This window comes from Abrus precatorius, unplaced genomic scaffold, assembly GCF_003935025.1.
Source record: "Abrus precatorius isolate BTA unplaced genomic scaffold, Abrus_2018 Scaffold11, whole genome shotgun sequence".
Taxonomy (NCBI): Eukaryota; Viridiplantae; Streptophyta; class Magnoliopsida; order Fabales; family Fabaceae; genus Abrus; species Abrus precatorius.
The window spans coordinates 24,378,385-24,405,063 of NW_020874303.1; the positions used below are offsets into that span (position 1 = coordinate 24,378,385).

The following is a 26,679-nucleotide window of genomic DNA, read 5'->3' on the forward strand; positions in this document are numbered from 1 at the left end:
TGGTTAAGATTATAAAAAAAATTAAAAGTTAAAAATAGTCTGATTTTAGCTTTTATAGATATGCTATGTTGAATAGCTTTTAGAATAAATTATAATTATAATTACTGAAAAACATATAAAGTAATTTTTATAATTGTAATCAAATAAAAATAAATTCAAATTTTTATTAAAATATATGGAGATTACACTACTTTTGTAATAAGAAATAGTCGTGACATGTTTAAAATATTTTTTTTCAACTTTTGATGATCAGATAAAAGTATATACTAAACCTTCTACCAGAGAATAAATCAAGATTATTAAATGAGACTAACATAACATTTTGATTCCACAATAAAGATAATAGTTAAAGAGAATGTAAAGTGAATATAATTCCCTTAGTTGGATAATCACTCAATACACAGCGTCAGGGTTTAGTTAGATGGGCATGCGTGCCTCATCTACTTTGGGTTGTCCACGTTTTGAAGAAAATAACAAAATTGTCCTCAGGAATCTCAATCAGCACCTTCGTTGACATAAATTATAAAAAGGTTACGAGGATGGCAGACAATTGGACGATTAAGAAACATGATTATGACATCTCACATTAATCACATTATTTTACAAAATAAAAATTGCGATGACATACTCATTTAATAATCGACATTATAAAAATCATTATAAGCTTTATCAACATCGTAACGAAATTGTAGATTATTCGTTACTTTTGATTACTGGCCATATTCACTGTACTCAACAAACAAACAAATGTAAACGTCATATGAGCCTTGCTGAGTTGAATATGTAAGACATTTTTAGGCACTGAAAAGGCCAAGCGAGAATGTGATAAAGTAATAGAAACGATTGAATCTTCTCTCAAACAACACATGTTCAAAGTACAAAATGCATGTCCTTGAGAACAGTCAAAAAAACAGTTTAGCTAGGAATTAAAAGTATTGTGTATAGATTCTACTCTATTGCCACGTGGTTAAAGAAGGCCAAACACCAACAGAAGAACTTGGGTGTCAAAGCCGTCGACAAGCACAACAAATTTCATCATAAAGTCCGACGTTAGGTGCTGAAAATCTACCAGGTTTCGTCTTCCGTGATATGAGATCCCATCTTCCGAAAATTGATGTCAGTTCCAGAGAGACAAAGGATACATGCACTGAATTGGTATAGAGAGCCCATCTCTGTAGCAAAATACCTTCATCTTCGTCCTTGGAAAAGAATTCAACTTCATAACCATTCTGCAAGACCACATTTTTGTTATAGTCATGCTCATGCGAAGTGAAAACACCACATTTTTCAACAACTGACTCAAGTTAACATTAAAAAAACTGATTTTATGCACACATATGACCCACAACAGCCAGAGCTTTGTGCATTAGGCTTCCCTTTTGTAGATATGGAAAGTTATATGATTAATGACAAGTTCAGTTGTCTAAATTCACTCTAAAGTAGAAACAGATTGGTCATATACTCATCATGCTTGTAAGCATATAGACGCGTTCAAAACATGTGACGGAAACAATATAAAAGCCACTTACTACACAGTAAACAAGAGTTATAAAAAAATTGCCGGATTACTATGCTTAAAATACACAGTACACCCTCTTAATTATGTACTCCACCCCTGCACTTCTTTAGATAGTCTCTAAGCCAAACTAAGGAAGCAGATGCAGAATCAAACAATAAAAGATCTACAGCATGGCACATGATACGTTCTATTGTACCACCCAGCTGGAGAACCAAAGGTAAAAAATAAAAAAAGTCAATATTGTATTGGTTCCTTCGAAAAGTGCGGTGTGCTGGTGTAGGCACCAGAAACAACACTAACCCCTTATTTGTAAGGCTTTTGAGTGAGAAACATTTCACAACAAGTTTCTTTAACATGCTCCACATTTTATCCAGTAGAATCTAAAATAAATATTCACCAAACCATCCAACCCCGCAACTCTCACACCAAGAAACATGAAAAACAACAACTTGGGATCCTCTTTCTAAAGCATTTTTACTCTCAACCCCTTAACACGTAAAATAACTATATTTATAAAGCTCCCAAATTCGCTCATTGCTAAAAACTAAACCCCGCCCCCTCTCCCATGAATTATTCTAATTAAAATAAGCACATCCAAACCCTAAAAGGCCAATCATAATTCTCATCTGGCCACCACAAACAATAACCAAAGCAATACTCCAATCATAATAATTATCCTAAAGAGATGATTACATATATAGCATATCCATATCGCCACAGGAGTTGGTACAACCTACCTACAAACACCCCCATGAAACAACAACCCGGAACACAAAAGGAAGAAAAAAACAATAATTGGCCAAAGAAAGACACACAAATCCTAAAATAATCGAAAAGAAGAAAAAAAACAATAAAATTAACATACCATGATCCACTCGAACTCGGTCGGTTCCCACGACCCACGATCCCCACATCAGGCCCACCACCCTTCCTCATCCTCTCGTGCCCACCCGATTTGGGTCGACCGTTTTCCCTGAACCGAACCGGTTCAGGTCCAGGCCCTTCCTCCCTCGGCACAAACCCGGGTCGAAGGTGCGGCGGCACAAACTTATCCGTCTTCGGCGGCTGCGGAGAGGGCAAGTCCTTCTCTTTATCGTGGTTCAGAACAGAAACCGACGAAAGAGACGACCCAGTTCCGGTTCGGCCCAAGGGTCGCAGCGAGATCGCTTCGGATCCCGGTTCCGAGGGAGGTTGATCGGGTAACTGCTTCTGGATCGGGTTAGAGGGTGGCGGTGTGGGAGGTGCAACGGGTTTGGGCGTGGGTCGGGTTAGAACAAGGATTCGGCCATGAGGTTTGTTGGGGGCAGAAACAGAGGAATAGGAAGCGGAAGAGTAAGAGGAAGAAGAAGAAGAAGAAGAAGACGGAGAAGGAGAAAGAGAAGGGTTCTTCGGTTGGTTGGTTTTTTCGTAGATGTGGTTGAAGTTAATGGAAGCGTATTTGTTGTTTTTTGCCATCCACCACCTTCCTGAGAGAGAGCAGATCCAAAAATGGCTTCCACAGAATGCAGCAACAGAGGAATCAATCAAACCAATTGTGCAAATCGCGATTGTTATTTCCTTCTTCAAAACATAACCACCAATTGGGCTTGCTGGTTTTTCGGGCTTTATTTAACCTTTTAATTATTTAGGCCCAGTTTCTGCCCTATAGTACTCATGCAATCCATTTTTTAGCCCAATAAGTTCTCCATTTCTTGGAAAATATGCAATGCTATCATTTTTTGTTTTTGGTCAGTGTGCTGTCATCTATGTCAACTAAGAACGCATTGTTTTCTTTTTTCTCTCTCTCTTTTGCTCCAATTTGCATAGGTCTGTGTTATTGGCCCCCACACTCTTTCTTGTGTCTATTATACATCAAACAACACCACGTAAAGGATGGGTTGTGCCCCTTCATCAACAATAACAATAAGAATGTAGCATTTGCCTACATATTTATTATCTGAATTTACTGTTCAGGTACTCAAATCAGAGTTTGTTGACCTGTTGAGTGGGTCCACTAGTCTGCTAAATTAAATTAAAGAGATTATATTAATTTGATCTAGCAACATGTCTAATCTATCTCAAAATGAATAGGGGCAAATTTGAGTCGAATCAGATTGTTGGGCTAACTTCTTGTAAAAACAAAAAACATTAACTTGGGCCAAGTAAGTAGGATAAAAAACAACCCACTTGAACTTGGCTCATCATTCCCTTATCTCACGCCTCAAATTTCAGTTTATCGTCACGCCTCTTTCCTCCTTTTGTCACCAGTCACCTATTGTTCAATTTACATAATAAAGGTTATATTTAAGTTATGATAACGATTCTTTAATTATTGAAAGAAGAAATGTACGATAAAATTTTTTAAGATAAAACAGTCCAGTTTTTGAAGTATTTGTTCATTATGGATTGATATAGAATATTTACTTGTAGAGATACAACGTGTTGAGTGCTGGACATGGCCTTGTCCAATTGGCCAAGGTGACTCAATAATTTAATCAGATTATATCACTGTATTTCTGACAATGATACTCAATGATATTACAGAACATACATAATGTCTTAAAATTGATTATTTAGTGGTTAATGTTATCCCACATGTTCTGTCTACATATGCCAGCCTGCCAACCACTATTATACAACTGTTGGTTGTCCAAACTCCCAACTTGTGCATCGATTTGATGTATTTTCTTCAACGGCCCCCTTGTGCATAATCATTTAATGAAGAATTATACAATTCGACCTATTGAAACGATACTAAAAAAGTTAATTTGTTAATATGACTTTTTTTAGAATGAATATGTTAACATGTTATAAAAATTTATTAAATGTTTTAAAATATAAGCAAAGGTCATTAACCTATATAAATGCCGCTATATTTTCACTTTTATGAAGAATATTTTAATAAATTACTCCTTGAATTATTAAAATACTCTTAACATGCTCCCAAATACAAGTAGGAGTGCCACCATCTACTCTATATATATTTTATTTGGGTAACTACCTAATAAATGGACAAGTGGTAACCAAAAATACATGCACACACGCCAACACAAAGCATACCGGCAGGTGAGGAAAAAAAAAGACAAGGAACAAGAAAGAAACTTGGGTCACTGTAAATATTAGGTTTGACTTGATCTCTGCTAGCAATTCATATCCACGACTTTCTGCTTGCTTCATAGAGCATCATCACAACGTTTTCCTATGATTGCAGCCAATGTTAAAACTTAAAAACTATTTCTTATTGTAAAACTTGATGTGAACCGATTTCACTTTCATTCTTTATTCTTTTTCTCTCGTGGCAAGAGGAGACGATTCTTCTCATGTTTCCTTCATCCGTGTCCATTATAACTTTTTGTGCATTTTCTGGTTCATTTGTCAACTAAGGGAATTGATATTGATATATGTGTATATATATTATTTGCAAACCACGAGCCAGCTCATGCCAACAAAGTCTCAACCTAACACCCTATCCAAATAAAACCCCCTCCACACCACACCACACACCATCATCATCATCATCACCCTCTCTCTTCCACTTCACTCACTCACCAACAATTGCAACATGGCTTCCACACCTCTCACACTCATTCTCTTCATCACCCTCTCTTCTTTCCTCCTCCACCTCTCTCCTCAAGCCCAAGCCCAAGCCCCAGCACCATCTCCCTCTGGCCCACTCAACCTCACAGCAATCCTTGAGAAGGGTGGCCAATTCACCACCTTGATCCGTCTCCTCCAAGACACACAACAACTCACTCAAATCCAAAGCCAACTCAAGTCTAACTCACAAGGCTTCACTCTCTTTGCTCCTACCGACAATGCGTTTCAGAACCTCAAATCAGGGGCCATAAACGACCTCACAGATGAGCAAAAAGTGCAACTCATTCTCTACCACGTGACACCAAAGTACTATTCCCTCTCTGATCTCTTGACAGTGAGCAACCCCGTGAGGACACAAGCTTCTGGAAGTGATGGGTCATGGGGCCTTAACTTCACAGGCCAAGGAAACCAAGTGAACGTGTCCAGTGGTGTTGTGGAAACCCCTATCAACAACGCATTGAGGGAGAAGTTCCCGCTTGCGGTTTACCAAGTGGACAAGGTTTTGTTGCCAATGGAACTTTTTGGAGCAAAGTCTCCTTCTTCAGCTCCTTCTCCTAAGTCTTCCAAAACTACCCCTGAAATCCCCAGCACAGCCAAGGCTAGTGGAGCTCCATCGCCTTCAGGTGGTAGCCAGAACGATAATGGTGTGGCTGAGAGGAATGTGGGTGTTGGTGTGATCTTTGGGCTTGGGTTGATTTGCATGGGAGTTCTATCTTGATGCATGATGCGAAAGAGAAAACTTATGTTTGATGTTTATTATCTTTCTTTTTATCTCTTTTGTTTCTCTCATCACGCTCTTCATTTGTTCTTCCTTGTCATTTTTCTTCTACGGGCAAAAGGAATTGTGTTGGGTTTGAAATGAGCCTCATTCTTTGTATTTAATGCCTTTTTTTTTACATGTATTTAATGCTTGTCTTATATTTTGGATCCCATTGGTTATAAGAAAAAGATTTACCTACTTTTGTTTTGAATCATGCTTCATTTCTTTTTCTTTTGAATATGAATAACATAATAGTTTGATTATTTGAATATTTACAAATTAATATATGATATTATATATTTTTATTTCTATTTCTATTTCTATCTTTATTGCATTCAACGATAGAATCCGGTCATTGGCTTTGTAAGTTTTAATTAAGATGGATTGCGCGTAAATATTGTCATTTTATGGTAGAATTAATTTTTTAAAATTAAATAAAATATACTTTTTAAGAGATGCTTAAATTATATTTTTTTCATTTTTATATTTTAAAGGTTGCACTTTATATATGACAGTTTGGTATAATTTTTTTTTTCAATTATAAATTCTGTCATTTGAAGAACTTCTCCTTACATAAACACGCATATTTATTTTCCCAATTAAGAATTCTATTTTGAGTTTATCATTTTTCTTTTATTGTAGATTCCGCAGTTGTCTGTGTCTGTCCATAATATTTTGTGCTCCACTGTATAATGACATTAATGAACTCCAATAATCAAGTTACCGTCTCACATCATGATCATTCTCATGGGAGGTAAAACATCAAAATGTGATCTTTAGAAAAGGATGGGAGTAAAATCCAATTATATGGATGAAGAATACACCGTTTTCCAATATTATAAAAAATGCACTTTCTGAGCTGGTAATTAACCCATCGATGACATAATTTCTTTTCTTTTCTTTTTTCAAAAGTATGTGCATGTTGTTTTGACTTGTTCAAACTGTGAATGGGCAACTCTGACCTCAACTTAGCTGAGATGAAGTACTGTGAATGGGCTACTGCATCTGAATACAAGTAATTAATTATTATCCCGTAATGGTCCCCGATTCAACTTGTTAATAGTCTAATAATGCTAGTAAGCTTGCATGTGTAGACATGCAAACAAGGCTAAACAAATATTTTGCTCTTCCCCAAGTTTAAATTTTTTTTTTTATTGCCCGATAGTTGAATAAGCAAATATTGAGAATTTAAACTTTAAGAAATTAAATCACTATGTACAAAATTAAGTTAACAACACATTTACTTAAAAAAAAAAAGAGGCTAACAACACACTATTTTTAACGCAGACTTAACTACTAATTAAAATTTATCAAAAATTATAAAAGTATAAATAAGTTAAATATAAAATGAGAAAAAAAAAGACTAATAAAATTTTGTCAATAATTAAGAATGTGTGCTATTAATTTTTATCTAAAAAAACATGCGATACCAATTTAAAACATATTTGTGTTTGTAATTATAATTAAAAAAATTATCTTAACTTATTGTAAAAAAAAAAATGATTGTCTCACCCATATTATATGAAAACATGTGAAGTGGGTATGGAAAAGAGAGAAATAAATAGAATTATAAGAGACTTGAAAAGTAATATGACATAAAATATATATATATAGAAATAAATGTAAGAGAATAAAAAATATTAAGATAACCATATCTTTTAATATATTTTCACACAGGATAGTTGATAAAATTTTATTTTCTTAGACTTTGTTTGGATTTTACATTGAGGATGAAGGAAAGGAGAAAGAAGTGATTAGTAATTATTAATATTTGTAAGTTAATTAACTATGAGAAGAAATGTAAGAGAGTTTCTTAAATTTTCTTGAACTCTCTTAACCTTATTTTTTTATACTTTGTTTGGATGTCTAAAGGAAAAGAGAAGAAAAAGGTTTGAAGGAAAAAAGAGATGAGGGAAAAGAAGCTTAAATCTCAATCTTTTTTGGATGTTTAACATTGAGAATAGAAGGTGGTGAGAATTTAATTATATAAATAATATTATTATTTTTTAAATTTTTTATTTGTATTTTTTATTTTTTTAAAAGTAAAAAATAATAATTTTCTTTCTTTATAAATTAATTATTTTATTTTATAATTTAAAAATTTTCTTTAAAACTAATATATTTTGAAAAAAATAGAATCTTGATCTACGAGAGTGTAAGAGAGAGAATAACTCAACAAGACAACTCAAAAAACTTAAAGGGTTATGAAAATTTTCTTAACCTTTTTCTTCTTAATTAAGTAACTTTCAAATAAGATTAATCCTCGTTAAACCCTCTTTTCTCATCCTCCAAATATGAGATCCAAACATAATTCAAGTTATTATATTTTTGAAATTTTAGCATTTTATGCATTGAAATTTATTATTTATATTTCTATCTGTTAGATTAAATATTTAATATGATCTACAGGTAGAATAGTAATTTTTTTAAAATATTAATTTTTAGAATGAGAATTTTTTAAAAATTATAAAACATACAAATATTAAATTTAAAAATATTAATTTTTAAAAAGAAAATATGTAATTTTTTAAAAAAAAGATGTACAAATAAAAAAATATAAAAGATTAATAATATATTTTATATGTTAAATTTTCTATTATATTTTCTTTATATTAAACATTCAAATAAAAAATATATTTACTTTTTCTTCTCTTTCCTTCTTAAGTCATTTAAACACTTTCTTTTCTTCTCTTATCAAAATCTGAAACAAAATTTTAAGTTTCATTACAAGATACTTTGAAATGGAAGAAAAGGAACAACTCTAATTTTTTGTTTAAAAAAGATAAATGGACACATTTAGCAAAGGTCTTACTGATACACCAGTGAGGTCCGCTTTAGATTTGGGTCGGACGTGAGAGTTCTTTTTTCTTAATTTTTTGGTTCAGGGGATGTCAGAGTTCTTTTTTGTTATTGAGCCATGGCCTTCTTGTTTAATGAGCCTTTGGGGATCCACAGAGCAAATGGCCCAGCCCGATTGATACTCTCTCTCTGTGTGTCACGTGTCCCCTCTGAACCACCGGTTTTCTTGATGTAAAAGTTAAAACCCTACAAAAGAAGCTGCATAAACCCCACACCTGCTAATCATTTCCTCTTATCGCCGTTCATCGGAATTTCAGTGGTATTTTCCTTTCCATTTTCCTTAATTTTCCCTTTTTTTCCGTAGAAGATCTTCTCGGTATGAAATACTAACTATATTGGCTCCTTTCTCGATCAAATGAATGTTTCAATTCTGCTTTCGTCCTAATTGTTGAGAGTTTTCTAAAAACTAAAAATCGATTAACATTTTTCATTCGTTCATTGATTAAGGATCATGCGTGTGTATGTGTGTGTGATTTTTTTTTTCTCTGTGAAATCTGCAACTATAATTGATTTCATTTGCATTTGCATTTCTCTTTAATCAGGAAAAATGAATATGAAGAACATGAAAGTTCCCAACGTTCCAGGTGGTGGTGCGGCCTCTGCCCTGCTGAAGCTGGGGGTTGTTGGTGGAATTGGCTTGTATGCAGCTGCGAACAGTCTCTACAATGTTGAAGGAGGGCATCGAGCTATTGTTTTCAACCGTATAATTGGTGTCAAAGACAAGGTTATTGTTTCACCATATTATTGTTTATCATATGAACAAAGAATTGAAAGTGGTTTGCATTTACTCAATACGGTGCCAGTGTTTGTCATCTGGAAATTATTGTTGCGGTTTTTTCTGTTACAGTTGGCGTTTTTCAAAAGAGCTATTTATCTTCTCCTTTTATGTGTTATAAGTGTTGCCGATGGCCATGGTTTAATTTCTTCCCTTTTAGTTTTCCATTTTAAGTTTTCTTCTGTTGTGGATGATGTGATAATAACATTGATAATTTGGTTAATATGCAGGTTTATCCTGAAGGGACTCACTTTATAATTCCGTGGTTTGAGAGGCCAGTCATCTATGATGTCCGTGCACGACCCCATCTAGTTGAGAGTACGGCAGGGAGTCGTGATCTCCAGATGGTAATTATATTTTGCTAAGGCATGTGTTATCATGGAGATATGATTTTGCTATCAAATTCTTACAATCCTTCTCCTGCCTTTTCCTCCAAAAAGGAATCCCAATCTTAATCACAATGTTATCTTGAAAATGAAATGGAGTATCTTTATTGCTTTCCTCTTGATTTGGGAAAGGACTTTCTTGTTATTAGCTGTTGTTTTGGCATTGGTTTTTCTTTATTTGTCCCTCTGTTCTTTTGTTCTTTTTATGGTATGTTTGTGTCCACATTATATGTATCATTCTTTTATACATTATTCTTACTGGACCAAAAATTGTAGTTAACAAAGTAATATTCTCACCTGATATTTGTTCCATTATGTTTCACCATTGACATGATTGCCACAAGTGTGAAGCATAAATTGCATTCGGATTGTATAAAGTGCATATTTTACTATTCTAGACATATGAAATTTTATACAAATAGGAATTTTGATACCAGTTCTTACCTGTATATGGATTGTGAAGGCAATATTTAAGATTATGCATGATTGCTATTTGCCTATTTATTGTTGCATAATGTGAGTGTTTTGTTTTTGTCAAGATTTACATTATCAAATTCAAATAATAAGATTTGACAATATAATTGAATCTGTTGTAATTTTGGCACTTGAATATTAGATACTGATAACTGAAGATAATTGTTTATCTCAAAGACTATTTCAAATTTCAAATGATGTAACAGGTTTGCATCACCTCTCATTTGGCGTTTTAAAGTAATTTGCTTCTGAAATTTTCAAGCTATTTTTGACATCTGTTAGTGGCTTTTAAGTCTGAATGTCTTATGGCAAATGCTTCCTCAGTATCCGTACACTGGCCTCCAATTGGCCTTTCAAATTTAGCCTCCGTTTTTTATGGATGAAGATATCTGTATACACTCATCTTCCATCACTATCGGCATGTCATCCTTTCTTCCACTGTCCTGGGGTGTTCTCTGCTGTTTTAATCTCTTATAAATCCTGTGAATGATAGGATGTTGGGAGATATAATCTCTTGGTAGAAAGTGTTTGATTTCAAGAAACTGATTTTAAAATGTGCATCATTGACCTTTTTGTAATTGTGCATGCTTGTTGTACAGGTGAAAATTGGACTTCGAGTACTTACTCGCCCTTTACCAAGCCAATTGCCAACAATTTATCGGACCCTTGGAGAAAATTTTAATGAAAGGGTTTTACCTTCAATCATACATGAAACTTTGAAAGCTGTGGTTGCCCAGTACAATGCCAGCCAGCTTATTACTCAGCGAGAGGTGAGGACCAATGCTTATCTTTGTGATGCATGAAAGCTCAAATAACTATTTAAACAAGGTTGCTAGTTGCTGAGAGGTGTCAAAACTTAAAATAATTTTTTTCAACACTTAGAAGCTCAATGGAATGAATGGATAAGTGCTAGGGTTTTGACCATAAAACTATTCTGCCATAATCAGTAATCTTAAGTATGATTTATTTTCAGGTAAACTAGAGTAGTATCATTGCTTATTTTGTTTTGTTTTCATCCCTCTGAATTTCTTTTAGGTTCGTGCATTGTTTTCTTAGTTGACTTGAAAGATTCAGTTCCAGCACAAAAAGATTGTGTTTTAATTGACCTCCTTCACTGTAGGCTGTTAGTCGGGAAATCCGGAAGATTCTGACTGAGAGAGCAGCTAACTTCAATATTGCCCTTGATGATGTGTCAATTACTAGTCTGACCTTTGGCAAGGAGTTTACTGCTGCAATTGAAGCCAAGCAGGTGGCTGCACAAGAAGCCGAGAGGGCCAAATTTGTTGTGGAAAAAGCTGAGCAAGACAAGAGAAGTGCTGTTATTAGAGCACAGGTGAGGATAAGTCATTACTCATTAGTGCTTAGATGCAATTAATGCTGTGGTGCTTAGTACAAGTTTCTGGAATTTTTATATGTTAAATACAGCTTGTATACAACAGAAACTATTTCCCTTGTTAGAGTATACTGCCATTGTTCTGACTTGGTCTTGTTCTGAAACAACCCCAAAAAACTAGGCAAAATTCGTGATCTTTAGTTCTCTTGATCATGATGTTTGGTAGCTAAGTGACCTTGTTCATAAATCTACTGCCTAGTGTGATCTATATTTCATACATATCAGACCACTTTTGCTTCCTAAATATTATGTTCTCCTAATCTCTCTTACGTCCCTTTAATCAACAGGGTGAGGCAAAGAGTGCCCAACTGATCGGGCAAGCTATTGCCAACAATCCAGCTTTTATCACACTGAGGAAGATAGAAGCAGCAAGAGAGATTGCGCATACTATATCAAATGCAGCAAACAAGGTTTTCCTGAATTCAGATGATCTGTTGTTGAATCTCCAGGAGATGAAATTGGAGCCAAGCAGAAAGTGAGCTGATTTCTGATTCTCTTTAGTTTCTTAACATGTAAACAATGAATTCCAGGATATATTTTGTTGAAATGTCTTAGCAAATTCGGATATATTTGGCTTGACCAGAGAGGTAGCGGTAGCCTTTTAAATCTTTGGCAAAGGATTAGTTGAGATCCAAACAAATGCTTCACATTACATAAAATGAATGAAATACTTTCAGCTATTGTGTGGCGTCCTGATTTTACATTGCTGCCTAATTGGATTGTCAAATTTTAATTATTTGCTTAGTGAATATTAAACAAGGTGCTAGAGACAAGGAGTAAAACATCTTTTTGGTATATAAAACATTTGGAATCGATCTAATTACTTCTTAAAAGGACTAAATTGCTCGAATTCTTTTAGTCTTGAAGTCTGAAAATAGTAATTTTCATCGACATAGAACTAATGTGACTGAACTTGGGATTATGATGATGTTTTACTCTCAAGACAATATTTGTCCAATGATAAATGAGTAGATTTGATTCAAATATGCATCTTGTTATATCGTCAATTGGTTGTACTTTGCCTGAGACTATTTGGCTTGCACTTCACAGTTTTCCTCTTACTGTTATGTTATGGCTCTGCTGCACTGTCTGATCCATGGTTTTCGTTTACATGAATATGTATATGCATTTTTTTATGAGACAATGGTATATGAACCATAGTATTCTTATTTATGTATTTATATATATATGAACAATTTTTGTTTTAGATATTTATTACAATATTGTTTTTTAGATAAATTGTTATATGAACACAGCATAGATCCCCTTTTACAATCTCATGATAAAAAAGCTCGATCGGATTTCCTAATTCGACCGGTATTCTGGAAAATCGGCAAGTCACTATTTTAGACAAGTTAAAAACGAACAGAAATAATATGAGAGAACATGACCGCAATAGGCAAAGCTGATTTTATTTTTATTTTTTTAACTTTTATAATTTTTTATTTCATAAATTTTAATTTAAGACAAATAGTAACCTGTTTATATTGTTTACATAAGCATAATTATTGAACTTTTAATTATTAACTTTTATGCTGCAGGATATAAACTGTGATTTTTTATGTTACTTCAAATTAATTTTATTTTATCGTTTCTTAAGATTTCATGAGTTGATTGCTTAATATAATATTAAAAATATATGTTTGATTATCACTAATTTAATTATGAACTAATAAATCATAAATCAATATCATCTTTTATAATAAACTGTTATTTTTTGGTCCAACAACACGAGGCATAAAAAGCACACATTCCCCAAAATCACTAAATATTAAAACTACCATAAGTTCTCGAAGAAGACCCTGTACTTGCTGCAGCATCCGATGCTAGCGCAGCCGCAGCAAGGTGGCGTAAAGACCCAGTTAGACGCATGGAAATTCAGCTGCAATTATTATATTGATTTTTTAACGTATAAAAAAATAGTAAGCTTTTATTAAAAATATAATATTTAATATTTTTTATTTATTGAATTCTATAATATTATGTTATTTTTAATATATATATAGTTCTTTTCGTCATCTTTTATTACATCTCATACTTTTTCCTTTCTTTATCCATTCAGTGTTCATTTGATAGGTGTCATAATTATTTTCGATTCAGCTGAGCCGGATTTTAGAAGTTAAAATATTGCTTCTATATTATGATAGTTATTAGTTGTTAATTGATACAGAATCGATGTAAATAAGATGATGATAAATAAATAAAATTATAATAAAAACCCTGATGCCACCTCTTGATTTGCTTGATTCGTTACATATTCAACCCAAAACGTCATATAAAGAAAGTTTCAATTACTTATTTTGTTCTTTAAAGCTATCAATGTATGGGCATATTGGCCAATTGTCAATTAATTTGATATTGCACCACGTCATGCTTTGACGTATTGAATTTAATCAATTTACTTTTATGTGCCATGTTGATTTCATACACATCTTTTAAATATATTTAGCCAAGAAAAAAACTTGTGGATAAGTTTAACGAGTTCATGTACAGCGTCATTGCTATCGTAATGAGAGGAATCAAATATGATTTTGTGATGATATATGTCGTCTTGCAACAATCGATGCACAATGTATATGCCGTGGGTCGTGTTCGTTATTAACGTATGTATGTAAACTTGAATGTCAAGCCAACTTTGCTTCGTCGACTTTCTATAAGGATATGCAATGTTATCATATAAGACTTTACATTGACACCAATTAATATTAAATATAACATTATTTGTTTACAAATAAACAAAGGAGTTTAAAGGGATGCCATTTTTTTTCATTATATGCATTTTTAAGGATCACATATGTTGTGACAAATTCAGAGCAGAAATATATAAAAATGGAGACCAAAAGAATATAAAAATTAAAACGATATGGGTTTAAAATAGTATGTAATTTATTTATAGAAATTTGATATTTTTAATGCTTTTCATATTATTAAAGTCATCTTTTCAATATTTTATCATACAGAATTGGATGATGTAAGAAGTATAACATCGTGTAATAAATATTTTCCTTATAAATAGTGAGTAGTTAGAACTTGAATGTGTTGTGCACTACATGGATGAAGCATGACCCATAGCAAATTATCAAGAAATAGAAATACTATATTTCTAAGAAGAAAATTACGTAAAAAAATCTGCCGCATTTTACGAATATAAATGCGGTAAAATATAAATTTTAACATCATAATTAACTCGTAAAATTAAAAGTATGAAATTATAATTAAATCATATTCAAAATTATAATTTTTAAAACAAATAATATTGAAATAAATATAAACTGATGTTATAAAAATATCATTTGTTGATTAAGAAAATTTATTATTAATATATAATAGTATAAATTTAAAATATGAAATATCGAATTAGGTGAAGGTGATTTAGAATATAACCTAAATTTATTCAACAAATATATTATATCTATTTCTTAATTAATAGTCGATGCTATTAAAAACGATTTTGACTTAGGTTAACGGGACAACACATCTTAAACAGCCTACAAAATTATATTACTTATTCGAAAAACTTGTTTGTACCACGTCTCTTTAGAGAAAAAAAAAAAATGTAATCAACTTTTTCTTATTTTGTAACCAAAAAAGCTCTTTCTTTTTTTAGGGTAATGTACTCAAAAGACAGGCTATAAAAATGGAATTTAATCTTTAAGATTTTATTCAGAAATTTAGTGGAAGAGAGAATGAAAGAGTTTAAAGGGTAAGAAAGCGAAAGAAAATAAAGATTAATTGAGGATACAAAATTTAAAAAAATTTACAAAATTTAATGAAGAAACAAAATAAAAGAAAAAGCAAAAGAGAACTTAATCGTAACAAAAAATTATAAAAAAAAAAAAGACTCACAATTTTATAGGATGAATTAGAGTTTGTTTGTTATTAATTTATTTTTTAAGTAAAATAAAATAATTTTTTTTTTGCTATCCTATGTTTTTTTGTCATTTTCTTCTTAGAATGTTTTTAAATTATTGTATAATATAAATTTTAAAAATTAAAAATAAATTTTTATTAATTATTTTACTTTTTTTCAAAATTCCCTTAGAAAGAGAGAATTAAAAAAATAAAGCTAAGAAAATTTTAAAGTTCAGCAAATACTCTTAACTCTTTTCCTATTTTTTTAAACTCTCAAATAAGAGTTAACTATTCTCTTCCATTTGTTAAAATATTATCCAAACAAAGTCTACTGCTTTAATTTTTGTTTTTAAGTAATCCGCAAAAAGTCATAGTAACGTTGTCACACGTAAAACAAATATGCATTAATAGTAAGGAAAAAGTGTTATATATATACACACACATATATAAATTGATGTTTATATTTTTATAAAATAAATTAAAGAAAATAATACCTTTTTTATTATTTGATAAAATCAAATATAGATTTAATAATTATTTTTTTATTTTTATTATCATTATTTAACAAAAGATATAAAATTGATTTGATAATAAAATAAAAAACGGATCAAAATATATATGAATAGATTTCAATTCTCATGGTATTTACTTTTATAAGGAAAAATAATTGATAGGCATTGGTGAGAATATTTATACTTACAGAAATAAATAATAAATTGCAATATAATAAATAATAAAGTAAAATATGAGTCTTTCGTTATATTTTTAATTTTTATTATATAATACTATTAAAAAATATAACTTACTGATAGTAATTTTTATTAACATTATTATAATGATAAATATGAAAAGTTAATAAAACATTTTATATAAATATTAATATATGAGGTTTTTAATAATTAATTTATAAATAAGTGTTAATTATAAATATAATACATATATTTTTATTCAAAAATCAATTTATTTTAAAATAAAATTATATTAATCGATGTCTTAAAAATAATAATTTAACAAAACACGATAAATAATAATATATATTTTTATTCTTGAACTAATATCTTAAGATTATTGAGCGATGTTTTTATTTAAATAATATCAAACAGTCAAACAGATGGGGAGAGGTGGGGGCCATGTCGAAAGGTTCAAACTTCAAACGCAGCCTTGACGTCATCATTGTGTAAGCTTTCCCGGATACGTGGCGCAACACTACAGGGACCTGATGACGTCACAACACGTCACTGCATTATCTGTCCACGTGGAACCCACGGATCCTTACATTGCTGACGTCAACGACACACCGTTTGCCATTGCCACTTCCGTCCATTATCATCCACGGTTATTCCTATTATCCTTATAAATATAGTCCGAAAAATATTTATTTATTTATTTTAAAAGAATATTATTTAAACCTAAAATTATAATTCTTTTACAAAAATTAGAGCATTAAATGATTTTAAAAAGGAAAGTTACGAATCCTATATCAACTATAACACAAGGTTAAATTTATAAATTACTCAGAAAGGAACAATTACAAAGCTCCAACAAGTGAGATAGTAACTATGATATGCTTTTCTAAAACTATTTTACAGCTCTTTCTTAGGACTTTGTTAATTTTCTTTTAAATAAAATAATAGTGAAATTTTTATATATTTTGACACGGTTTCGATTTGTCATATATATATATATATATATTTGGAATCCATCGCATAAACTTAAACTCTTGAATAAAATTAATTATTTTTTTTCACTTTCCAACAATAATAGTACTCAGAAAATGTATATTTTATTAACTATTTATTTCATTAATCTTACCAAAAGGATCATGCTTGGCCGCGTGGAATAATGCGTCTCTTTTTCGGAATCTTATTTTTTTCAACAAAGCATTAACTGAATCCGTACTTAGAATATCTTTTACGTTATAAAATCAAGGGTGCTAAAACGTGGACCATGTTTTATTCCTTCCTTTCTTTTTCTTTCACATTTCAAATTTTATACAACAATTAAAAAATAGTTAGTATTCTAAATTTACAAAAATAAATGTTACATTAATAATATTAAAGGTTACACTTTTTAAAATATTTCTTTAAGGACAAAATAATGGTTGGTAAAACCATAAATATAATATATAAACTCTCGTATCTAGAAGAAAATTTAAATACAATGCTTTCCTTGGCACATCAATTAATAAACCCAAGTCATCACTGCTGTGTAAAAATTTGAATTGTATACGAAAGATTAAGGGAACACGGGGCATGCATTTTAAAACATAATAATAAAAAAGAATTAGCCCAAGTCCAATACTATGTGTACAACAAGAAACGTGAAAAGGACGTGGATAAATGAGGATGTAAATTAAATAAAATATCTGATCGCCCAAAAGACTAGAAATGAAGATGGAATTAATGTTGGGACCCAATTGGATATAAATTTAAAAAAAAAGGAATTTTTATATAAAAAATGAATAATAACAATGGATTATATAATATATATTATTTAAGATTAAACATGAAGCAGGACAAGTTGGGCGCCGTCCAAATCAATAAGTACACAAAATGCAAAAACAGAGGAGGGAGTGACAGAACCAACAACGTCAGCAACAACAACATGACCAAATGCCACCGCGTGACTTAGAATAATTTTTGCCTAATTGCCGTTGACGTAACCAGTAATGACCCTTTCAAATTCAATTCTCTTCATCACCATTTATATTCCACACACACCCTCTTCCAATTTCCATAACCATAACCATAAACACAATCATGCATCAAGCAATTCCCTTCCGATCATGGCGCCCTCTCCATAACCCCGCCACCCACTTCACCCCACTCCCATTAATTACACATTCCAACACTTGTCATCGTTATAACAATGATAACAACAATAACGATTCAGCCAAAGACATGGTGGTGAACATGGTTTCTGAGAACGCTGTTATAGTGATTGGGAGACGCGGCTGCTGCATGAGCCATGTGGTGAAGCGTCTTCTTCTGGGTCTTGGTGTCAACCCTGCGGTGCACGAGGTGGAGGAGGAAGATGAAGCAAGTGTTGCAAGAGAATTGGAAGAAGCCATTGATGATGATGGGGAAGAGAAGAGGGTGCAGTTTCCAGCGGTTTTCATTGGTGGCAAGTTGTTTGGAGGATTGGATCGTCTCATGGCTACTCATATTTCTGGTGAATTGGTTCCTTTGCTCAAAGAAGCTGGAGCTTTATGGCTTTGACTCTCCCTTATGTTCAATTACTCACTTTCATCACATTAATTGTATTCTTATTTTTATCTCATTTTTCAATCTTTTTTCTTCCTAGCTAGTTCTTGCTGTTAATTTCTCCTTTTTCTATTGTAATTTCCCCAAACGTTGATTACTGCCTGTTTTGATCATATCTATCAACTCGGTCTTCGCGTTAATCAAGACATGATATAGATTAATATACAATTAATTATCTCCATTTTACGCATCACGTTTTATGGTATACACTTCTGAGAACGACACTTTCATGAATATTATCATAAAAATGTAATTTTATTTAAATACGTTAATATCGTATTTCTTTTTTACATTATCACTTATCATAAACTATTATACCAATAAAAATTATAAAATTTTATAATGATTAGTATTAAAAATGTGTTCTAATTTGTAGATAGTGTAAAGATTTTTTTATTAACAGTGCATCAAAGTTTTTAAAAAATGTTATCTTATCCAATGCCTCTTCCGTAAACTCAGCGTATAAATCTTGATTTAGAATTTAACATTAGGTTACTAAGCTACAACACTAACGGTGCATTCAGTTGCGTGTGGACCTTTTTCAACTTTGTTCATCACCGACAAATAACTGTGATGATAAATGTGCGCTATTTTTTTTTTCTTCTCAATTGTTAAATTTTTATTAACAATTATAAAAATGTTATCTTGTCTATAGATGTAATAAAAGTTTATAGCTAAGCAATAACGTGTTAATTTTATTTCCTCAAAAGTAACATTTGGTAATTTTTGAATGATTAATTAATGATGGACATTTTATAATTGGTGTTTTATGTACGTTTCATTTGCTTGCCATGTGCTTTTTGGTCTTTTATTTTATCCTGCTTTTACACAATTTTAATTGATGAGACAAAAAGCATGAATCAAATACTGGGAGTACATATAGGCCATTTTGCAAACTTGCTTTATATGGTGAGTTACGGCCCAGGCCCAGGCCCAGGACCAGGCCCAGGCCCAGCATATAGTTCATTAATCTTCATCTGTGTTTATCTTTCCATGATTCAAATTCACAACATTCTCCGAGAAAGTTGTTCGTAAGATCAATGAAAAAGATTAGTAAACTGTTCAAACCGCTTCCAGTTAGTTATAACTTGAACCATCTAAATAAGGAACTATTAGAGCATATACCTCTGTTTCTGAAATAAGATTTCAGAAACCCGTAAAAGGATAATGCCACATAATTTTCAATGAATAATCTCAAATTATTGTTATTATTATTATTTAAACGGGTCAGCCTATTAACCTAAAAGACCTTTTAAATGCCTAAAATTTAACATTTTTAACTAAATAGACTTTTAAAAAAGTTTTAATATAACCTACTTAAAAAAATAAACTTGATCTACTAGGTCATCAGCTCTCAATGAACAACATAACTTATTTTTACCCTAATCAAAATTTCTTAATGTAATGGCTCTTTGATAAACTTTTCGACATGAGATAATATAATTAAATTCTTTCTTCTGTCCACAATCTTACCCGATTATATCAATGAAAAATAATCAATTAGGTGTAAGAATGAAAATAAATATAACAAGTAGTTAGAATAATAATAATAATAATAATAATAATAATAATAATAATAATAATAATAATGTGGAAAATGCATAAGTTGCAACAAGTAACTTTTTAGACCAGAAAATTTTTTTTGACAAGCTGTAAACAGCTTAATAAAAATTGATGAAAAATTATTATTATATCTAAATATTTAATAATTCACGTGAATAAGGATATATGGGCCGCACTTTAAGAGATATAGATACACTTTTTCCTTTTTGTGTTTTTTGTCAAAACTTTTTTCTTTTTTTGCTCAACAATACTTTTTTCTTAAATAATATTAAGAAACTGAGATTTATGGGCCCATTTGTCACTTCATGTCGCGGGCCATGGCCTAGTATGAGGGCCTATTCTCTTCGCATGGACATAATCCATGCTTCAAATATTGTGTTGATTAAGTCAGAATCTCTTCGGATTTGTTTAATTTGTGGGCTGTTTGGGCCTTTTCTATGTTATTTTTTTTATCAGTACACCCAAAAATATAGAATGTGAAATGCCTGACAAAAGCAAAGGGAGTGTGGAACGATTTCAGTAGTCAGCTATTTGCATATCGAGATAAATATTAATATGGGTGAAATATATGTTTATTTTTCAATGTCTATACTTTCTTTTATGGAGCTATCTATTTGCTTATTTGTTAAAAGCACTGTAATATCCTTCTTTTTAGATATTGTCATTCTCTGTGGTTGAAAATTGTTATTATCCCATTTCATGTAAGTGTCGTTAGATTTTTAAAATATTATTATTGACAAAAAAAAAAAGATTGTAAAATGAGTGAAAGATGAGAGAGATAAAAATAAAAAAAGAAAAGAAAAGTGAGAGATAGTCTGACAAAAGATAAGGAAAGATAGGAAAAAGAAAAGATAAAAAATAAATGTACGAAAAAGTAAATGTAAAGATACCAAACAAAAAAAAAAGCCTTTATTTGATTTTTCAGCTTATGTGACTAACAATAAGAGAGTTGACAGGCAAAAAAACACAATAGAAGAAATAAAATAATTGTATCATTATTTTGAATATTTTATGATAGAAGAGAATAATTTTATTTTTCATCTACTGCTTGGGAAATAAGCAGCATAATAAGAAAAATAGAAAATAATAAATTTGTTTCATCTTGTACTTCGAAACTGGAACAAGAAAAATAGATATTGTAGATAGCTAACATGAAATAAATTTCATTGAAATTTTATTTCATTTTATTGTATTTTCAATAATTGAAATAATGATATTTTTCATTTAATTTTCCTCCTATTTATCTCTTTTTTGTTTTGTCAACTCAAACAAGATAGCTTAAACGAATAAAAAAAATCAAATAATTTACTAAAACGAAATCAAAATAGAAAAAAAAAAAAATCACAGTGCATTTGGAGCATTACACAGTAAAGCTTGGTTCAGATCTTAGTGTTGCCTTGGATCAACTTTGTGATCTTTGAATTGATATTAGTTAACATTTTTTATCTCCTTATTTTTGAAACTGTGATCTTGACTAATTTGATATGTTAAGATTGATTAGCAAGCATTAAGCAAATATCTCTTCTCTTGAATAATAATCAACGTCTCTTTCTAGCTTGCATCTTAAAGACAAAGTATTTTGTGCAGCAACAATTATTTATTAGAGGCCACCATGAATTTAGACACTAAGGTAGACAACAAAGATCCCTTTTTATACGCATACACTTTTATGTAACGATGGTGTGATTAACTAAAACAAATTATGAATGATGGGAGTGGAAGATGGGCCTCCTTGTCTTTGAATTCCTACAAGGAAGGGAGTTTTAAAAATCTGTCTTTTTGCTCTCTTCCCCATCCAAATTTGCCAATAATTCAAAGAGCAAAACGAAGGATACCACGCCAATTGATTTCTTCTCGTATTAAAACATTGTTCTTTTTATCCACAGTGCAACTTCCTTGTGCTTATATAATTCTTGATGGTGACCTACCCTGCAAACACATCAAAGAGAAGATAGTGACCTTTGTTTACCATAATAATACACCATGACTTGATTTTCTTGACTAAATAATTTTTGGTTTGGGCATTATTTGATCTATCTGTTTCTCTCTCGCTCTACATATGGTTGGTCCCTACCCTTTCTCTATAAAAGGATATATAATTAATAGCTAAGGCATGCTTGATTCACCTAAAAGAAGAGAGAGATATATATATACATAGAGAATACTAGTGTAGTGGGTGCTTCTTCTTTTATTTCCTAAATACTTTAGTTTTGCTTTTAGCTAAGAAAGAGAATCCTTCTAATCTTGTTATGTTACATGGCAATATCCTAATTGGTTGATTGAGATTATAGTGGTGGTCAATTCCATATCCATGAGAACAAAGTGCTTGCCTCTTCAGCCTCTAAGCGTGTTCAGAAACACAAATCAATCCCATAAATATGCAATAACTGTTGCTAATCAACTAATTCCATTTTATTATTACTATTAAATTTGGTGGAGTAGGGGCACTCTATCTAGTTCCTGCTATATGCTATCATATAAAGGACATTTTGCTTTTATCAAATGCTACTTTGTATTTTCGTTGTATTATTTAAAAAATCTAAAATAAAAATTTATTCAAAAGTTAATCGATGTCCTATTATCTAAATAAGAGTCACAAATCTCAACCATTATTTATTATAAATTCCAAATTATCTATTATCTATTAACACGAAATCTTACATGCGAAATTAACTTATGATATTGCCAATTAGGTGAGTTAACTAATTCATTGTTCGCTGACATATAGAAGATTTAATTTCCATGGAATTGTGCTTGCCTTTTTTCTTCGTTCGTATTTCTTAAATGTTACATTGAAAGTGTTGCACCCATTAAGAGATAGCTACTTCATTTTAAATTGTTTTTCAATTTTGACCAAAAAGTTATCAATGATACAGAGAGCTAGCATACCTCAGCACTCAACATCAACGGGAGAGAAAGGAAATGAATATCGCGTGATTGTTTCATTACGGAAGCATTTTATACACAATCGATTACATGAAATCTATAAATATAAATTGTTTTAACTTATAAAATTTTGTTGTTTAAATATGCACAATATCATTGTTTTCTATTTTATATTCAATCGTTTCAGACATTCATTTAATTATTTTCTAAAGTTCAAATTTATTTTAATTTTGTATGATAATTACATTTCATAACTTATGATTTTATGAAATTTCAAATTTATTACCATTGTGATAAATAAATCACATTATTCAAAATTTTGCATTGATTACAATAAATTGTGATCTAATATAATTTTTAATACAAAATTGAAGCAGGACATTTTAAAGAAAAATTATATTTCTACTTCTCCTGTTTACAACTAAGAGAGGGATAAGAAGAAAAGAGAAAAACATGAAATAAGATAATATAATAAGAGATCCATAAAAGAAAGAATAATAAAGTATTGTAAAAATTATCTGTAAAAACTCTATAATTATTTTAGAAACCCTAAAAGTAGATGCGTAAAAGATTGCTTGGAGGTAGGAACGATCAAACATAAACATCACACATGTATAGACATCTAAATTGTCATGAAACTTAATATTTTAGAGGTAACTGATGGTAGAATTTTTTTTTAAAAATGGTTCCTTCACATTGTTATTTGTGCATGCTTGTCGGTTTACTTTTATATTTCTTTAAAAGACACAATTAAAAAACTGTTTTTATATATCATGTGTTTAATCTTTGATTATGGATTTTTTTGAAAAAAAACTGAAACAAAATAAACTAATTCAAGACACGTTGAAATAACAGCATCTTTTATCGTATAATCTTATAAGGGGATAATGATTGATATTGACAACCACTCTTCTACTGAATCATTTATCATTAGAGTTTTGCAATGACATTTTATATATAAGTGAATTATTGGCAGAACATGTTTACCCAACAAAAAAGGAAAGTGAAGAAAGGTCAAAGAATTATCAAATATTGCACAGCACTCAAGTCTAACTATATACAATCTTTGTAACTAATCAAATAAATTTCATGAAATGATAGTAGTTTTTATATTTATGGATTTAATAGGAAGTCATAATTGTTAAATCTACCATAGCATGCACAGCTGCTAATCAGCGTAGAATTTGTTCTTCACTATATGTTTTTAAACGCTCTCATAGCCAAATTCGTAATGCATTATGTGTTCGTTTCTGCTAAGGGAAATAGTTTGTAGACACTTCCTAGATGTATATATATCAACAGAATATTAAAAAAGATGAAATAAATATAATAGGCAATATAATGTGATTAAATAAATAAATTTGTAATACCGATAAGGTATTCATATATTATGGTCACATTCTTTCTGTATAACGAACAAATTTGAGACAACATATAGTGGCTGAGTTGTTTTGCTTTTACTGTAACTTTGTTATTCCTTTTCTCATATCTTTTGATAAGAAAGAAAATGACGAAATTTTGCTATGTACATATATATTCATTCTTGAAGGAACATGTATACTGTTGCAATCATGCATTGCAAAGAACTGCTCATATACTTTGAAAAAGTGAAGTACAAATTACAAACCCAAAAGGGAATATTCATGTCAAGTGCTGTTTTTCTTCGTGTCCGTAAAGTTGGCTTGGTTCAAATGCAATAAGATCTTGTAGCATATCATGAATTTGTACAGAAAATGACCATAAAATAAAATAAGGAAACAGCTTAATATTAAAGAAAAGAATTATTAATTCCTCGATGGTAAAAAGCAAATATTCTCCGACTTTTGATAATCAGAAGCATGTGGGTTTCTGTAATGGAATCCCAGATCTAAATCTGCTCTACTTTGGGCAATTATTCCAATTTAATTAAGCTATATAAATCCACTCATTCAAAATTCGGACTTTAAAATATATCACCCTTTGGTAGTAAATTCAACTTAAAACTTAATTTCAAGCTGCCTTTGTTTAGAATATATACACAGAGAATGTATTAAAGGAGATAACCTTTTAATATTTTAACGTGAGAGTAGAAAAATAAATTTTAATAGTTAAATTAATTATTTATAAAGTATGAGAATTAAAATATTAAATCATGTGATATTTTAAACAAGGATATAATAATTTAAAATTTTTAATTTGCATCGTCGACTATATAATGAAAGTTTTACTCCTCTCACTTTTATCGTTAATATATATAAACATGTAGGGCATTCGATATTATAACTTGTTTCAATATTGGAGTAATATAGCAATTAAATTGCATAAAACGAGAAAAGTAAAACTTGTCAAAAGAAGTAATATTAAAGTTATATATTATTTTACAGCTTTCTGGATGAAAAATTGAAATCGAGTCAGCTACAACCAATATTTTATATATATTGATATTAATACTTTTCTAGTTTTACTCAAATCGGCCAAATGAAAATCGATCTAAAATAACTTGTGGTCTTCCTTCAGTTTCTGTAAGCAAGAGGCAAGAGGACAAAGAAAGAAACGAACGTACCCTCGGTGACAACAATTTGCTTTTCCCTAAACTCGTATATGTTTTCAAATGGCTAGTTTCCAGCCATGGGAAGCTAGAGAGAGAAGGAAGAGGGTGTAGCAATGGCAAGGATGTTGTGGAGTTTGAATAGGAATCTCACAAGGCCTTGATAGTTGCAGCCTTTGGGGTGAGTGTTTGAGGGGAGAGAATATTCTAAGGCCAAAAGAGTTCAACAGCTAAACTCCAAAAATATATTTTAAACAATGTTAGAAAGGAAAAACATCATTAGATTATGATTAAGGATTAGCCATGTAGCAGGAAAAGTCAGCCCACAAGGAGACGCCTACTCACACTTCCAAAAATTCACTGCCTTTGTCAGCTCGCTGTCTTCTAACATTTTCTCTTTTATGCTAATCTTAGTATTTGCTCAAACTTAAGAAACAGTACTCTACTACAATGCCTCTACGAATAATTTTAAATCTTTTTTTATCTTTTCTGTTTATAATTTTTTAATTATTAAATTCAACAAACATTAGATATTTTTAAGATGATAAATATATTTTATAAAAAAATTATTAAGAAAATTTGTAAAAAGAAATAACAAAGTTTTTAAGTTTTACTCAGCAGCATTTCCCAGATTAACACATAACAAGTCAAGTGAGTATAAAGAAAATAGTACTTATATTACCTAAAAAAATCATAGCGTTGAGGTTAAGCAAACTTTTTACTTTTTTTCCCTCCTTTCTTTTTCCTTTTGTGGTGGTGTGGATGATGGTGGGGAAGATTCTTCCTTTCATTCTCTGAAAAACTTACAGTAGTATATACCTTACGTACTATATTATTGCTAGATAT

The 26,679-nt window shown here is 30.8% G+C and overlaps 4 protein-coding genes across 4 annotated transcripts; 3 read left to right on the forward strand and 1 right to left on the reverse strand.

Annotated features, from left to right (window-relative positions):
• Positions 1 to 561: 561 nt before the first annotated feature.
• LOC113855206 (serine/arginine repetitive matrix protein 2) lies at positions 562 to 3,266 on the reverse strand. Its single transcript, XM_027486741.1, has 2 exons — positions 2,385 to 3,266; positions 562 to 1,229 (listed from the first exon to the last, which is right to left on the reverse strand). Coding segments are annotated over exons 1-2 (591 nt in total). The 5' UTR covers positions 2,975 to 3,266; the 3' UTR covers positions 562 to 1,228.
• Positions 3,267 to 4,943: 1,677 nt separating this feature from the next.
• On the forward strand, positions 4,944 to 6,056 carry LOC113855324 (fasciclin-like arabinogalactan protein 13). The gene has a single exon (XM_027486920.1). It carries the CDS (start codon positions 5,061 to 5,063, stop codon positions 5,811 to 5,813), a length of 753 nt encoding a protein of 250 aa, XP_027342721.1. The 5' UTR covers positions 4,944 to 5,060; the 3' UTR covers positions 5,814 to 6,056.
• Positions 6,057 to 8,885: 2,829 nt separating this feature from the next.
• Positions 8,886 to 12,414, forward strand: LOC113855129 (prohibitin-1, mitochondrial-like). The gene is made up of 6 exons (XM_027486623.1): positions 8,886 to 8,973; positions 9,257 to 9,438; positions 9,720 to 9,836; positions 10,949 to 11,119; positions 11,470 to 11,682; positions 12,030 to 12,414. Exons 2-6 carry the CDS (start codon positions 9,262 to 9,264, stop codon positions 12,219 to 12,221), a joined length of 870 nt encoding a protein of 289 aa, XP_027342424.1. The 5' UTR covers positions 8,886 to 8,973; positions 9,257 to 9,261; the 3' UTR covers positions 12,222 to 12,414.
• Positions 12,415 to 18,108: 5,694 nt separating this feature from the next.
• LOC113856238 (glutaredoxin-C9-like) lies at positions 18,109 to 20,335 on the forward strand. Its single transcript, XM_027487974.1, has one exon. It carries the CDS (start codon positions 18,354 to 18,356, stop codon positions 18,810 to 18,812), a length of 459 nt encoding a protein of 152 aa, XP_027343775.1. The 5' UTR covers positions 18,109 to 18,353; the 3' UTR covers positions 18,813 to 20,335.
• Positions 20,336 to 26,679: the final 6,344 nt, after the last annotated feature.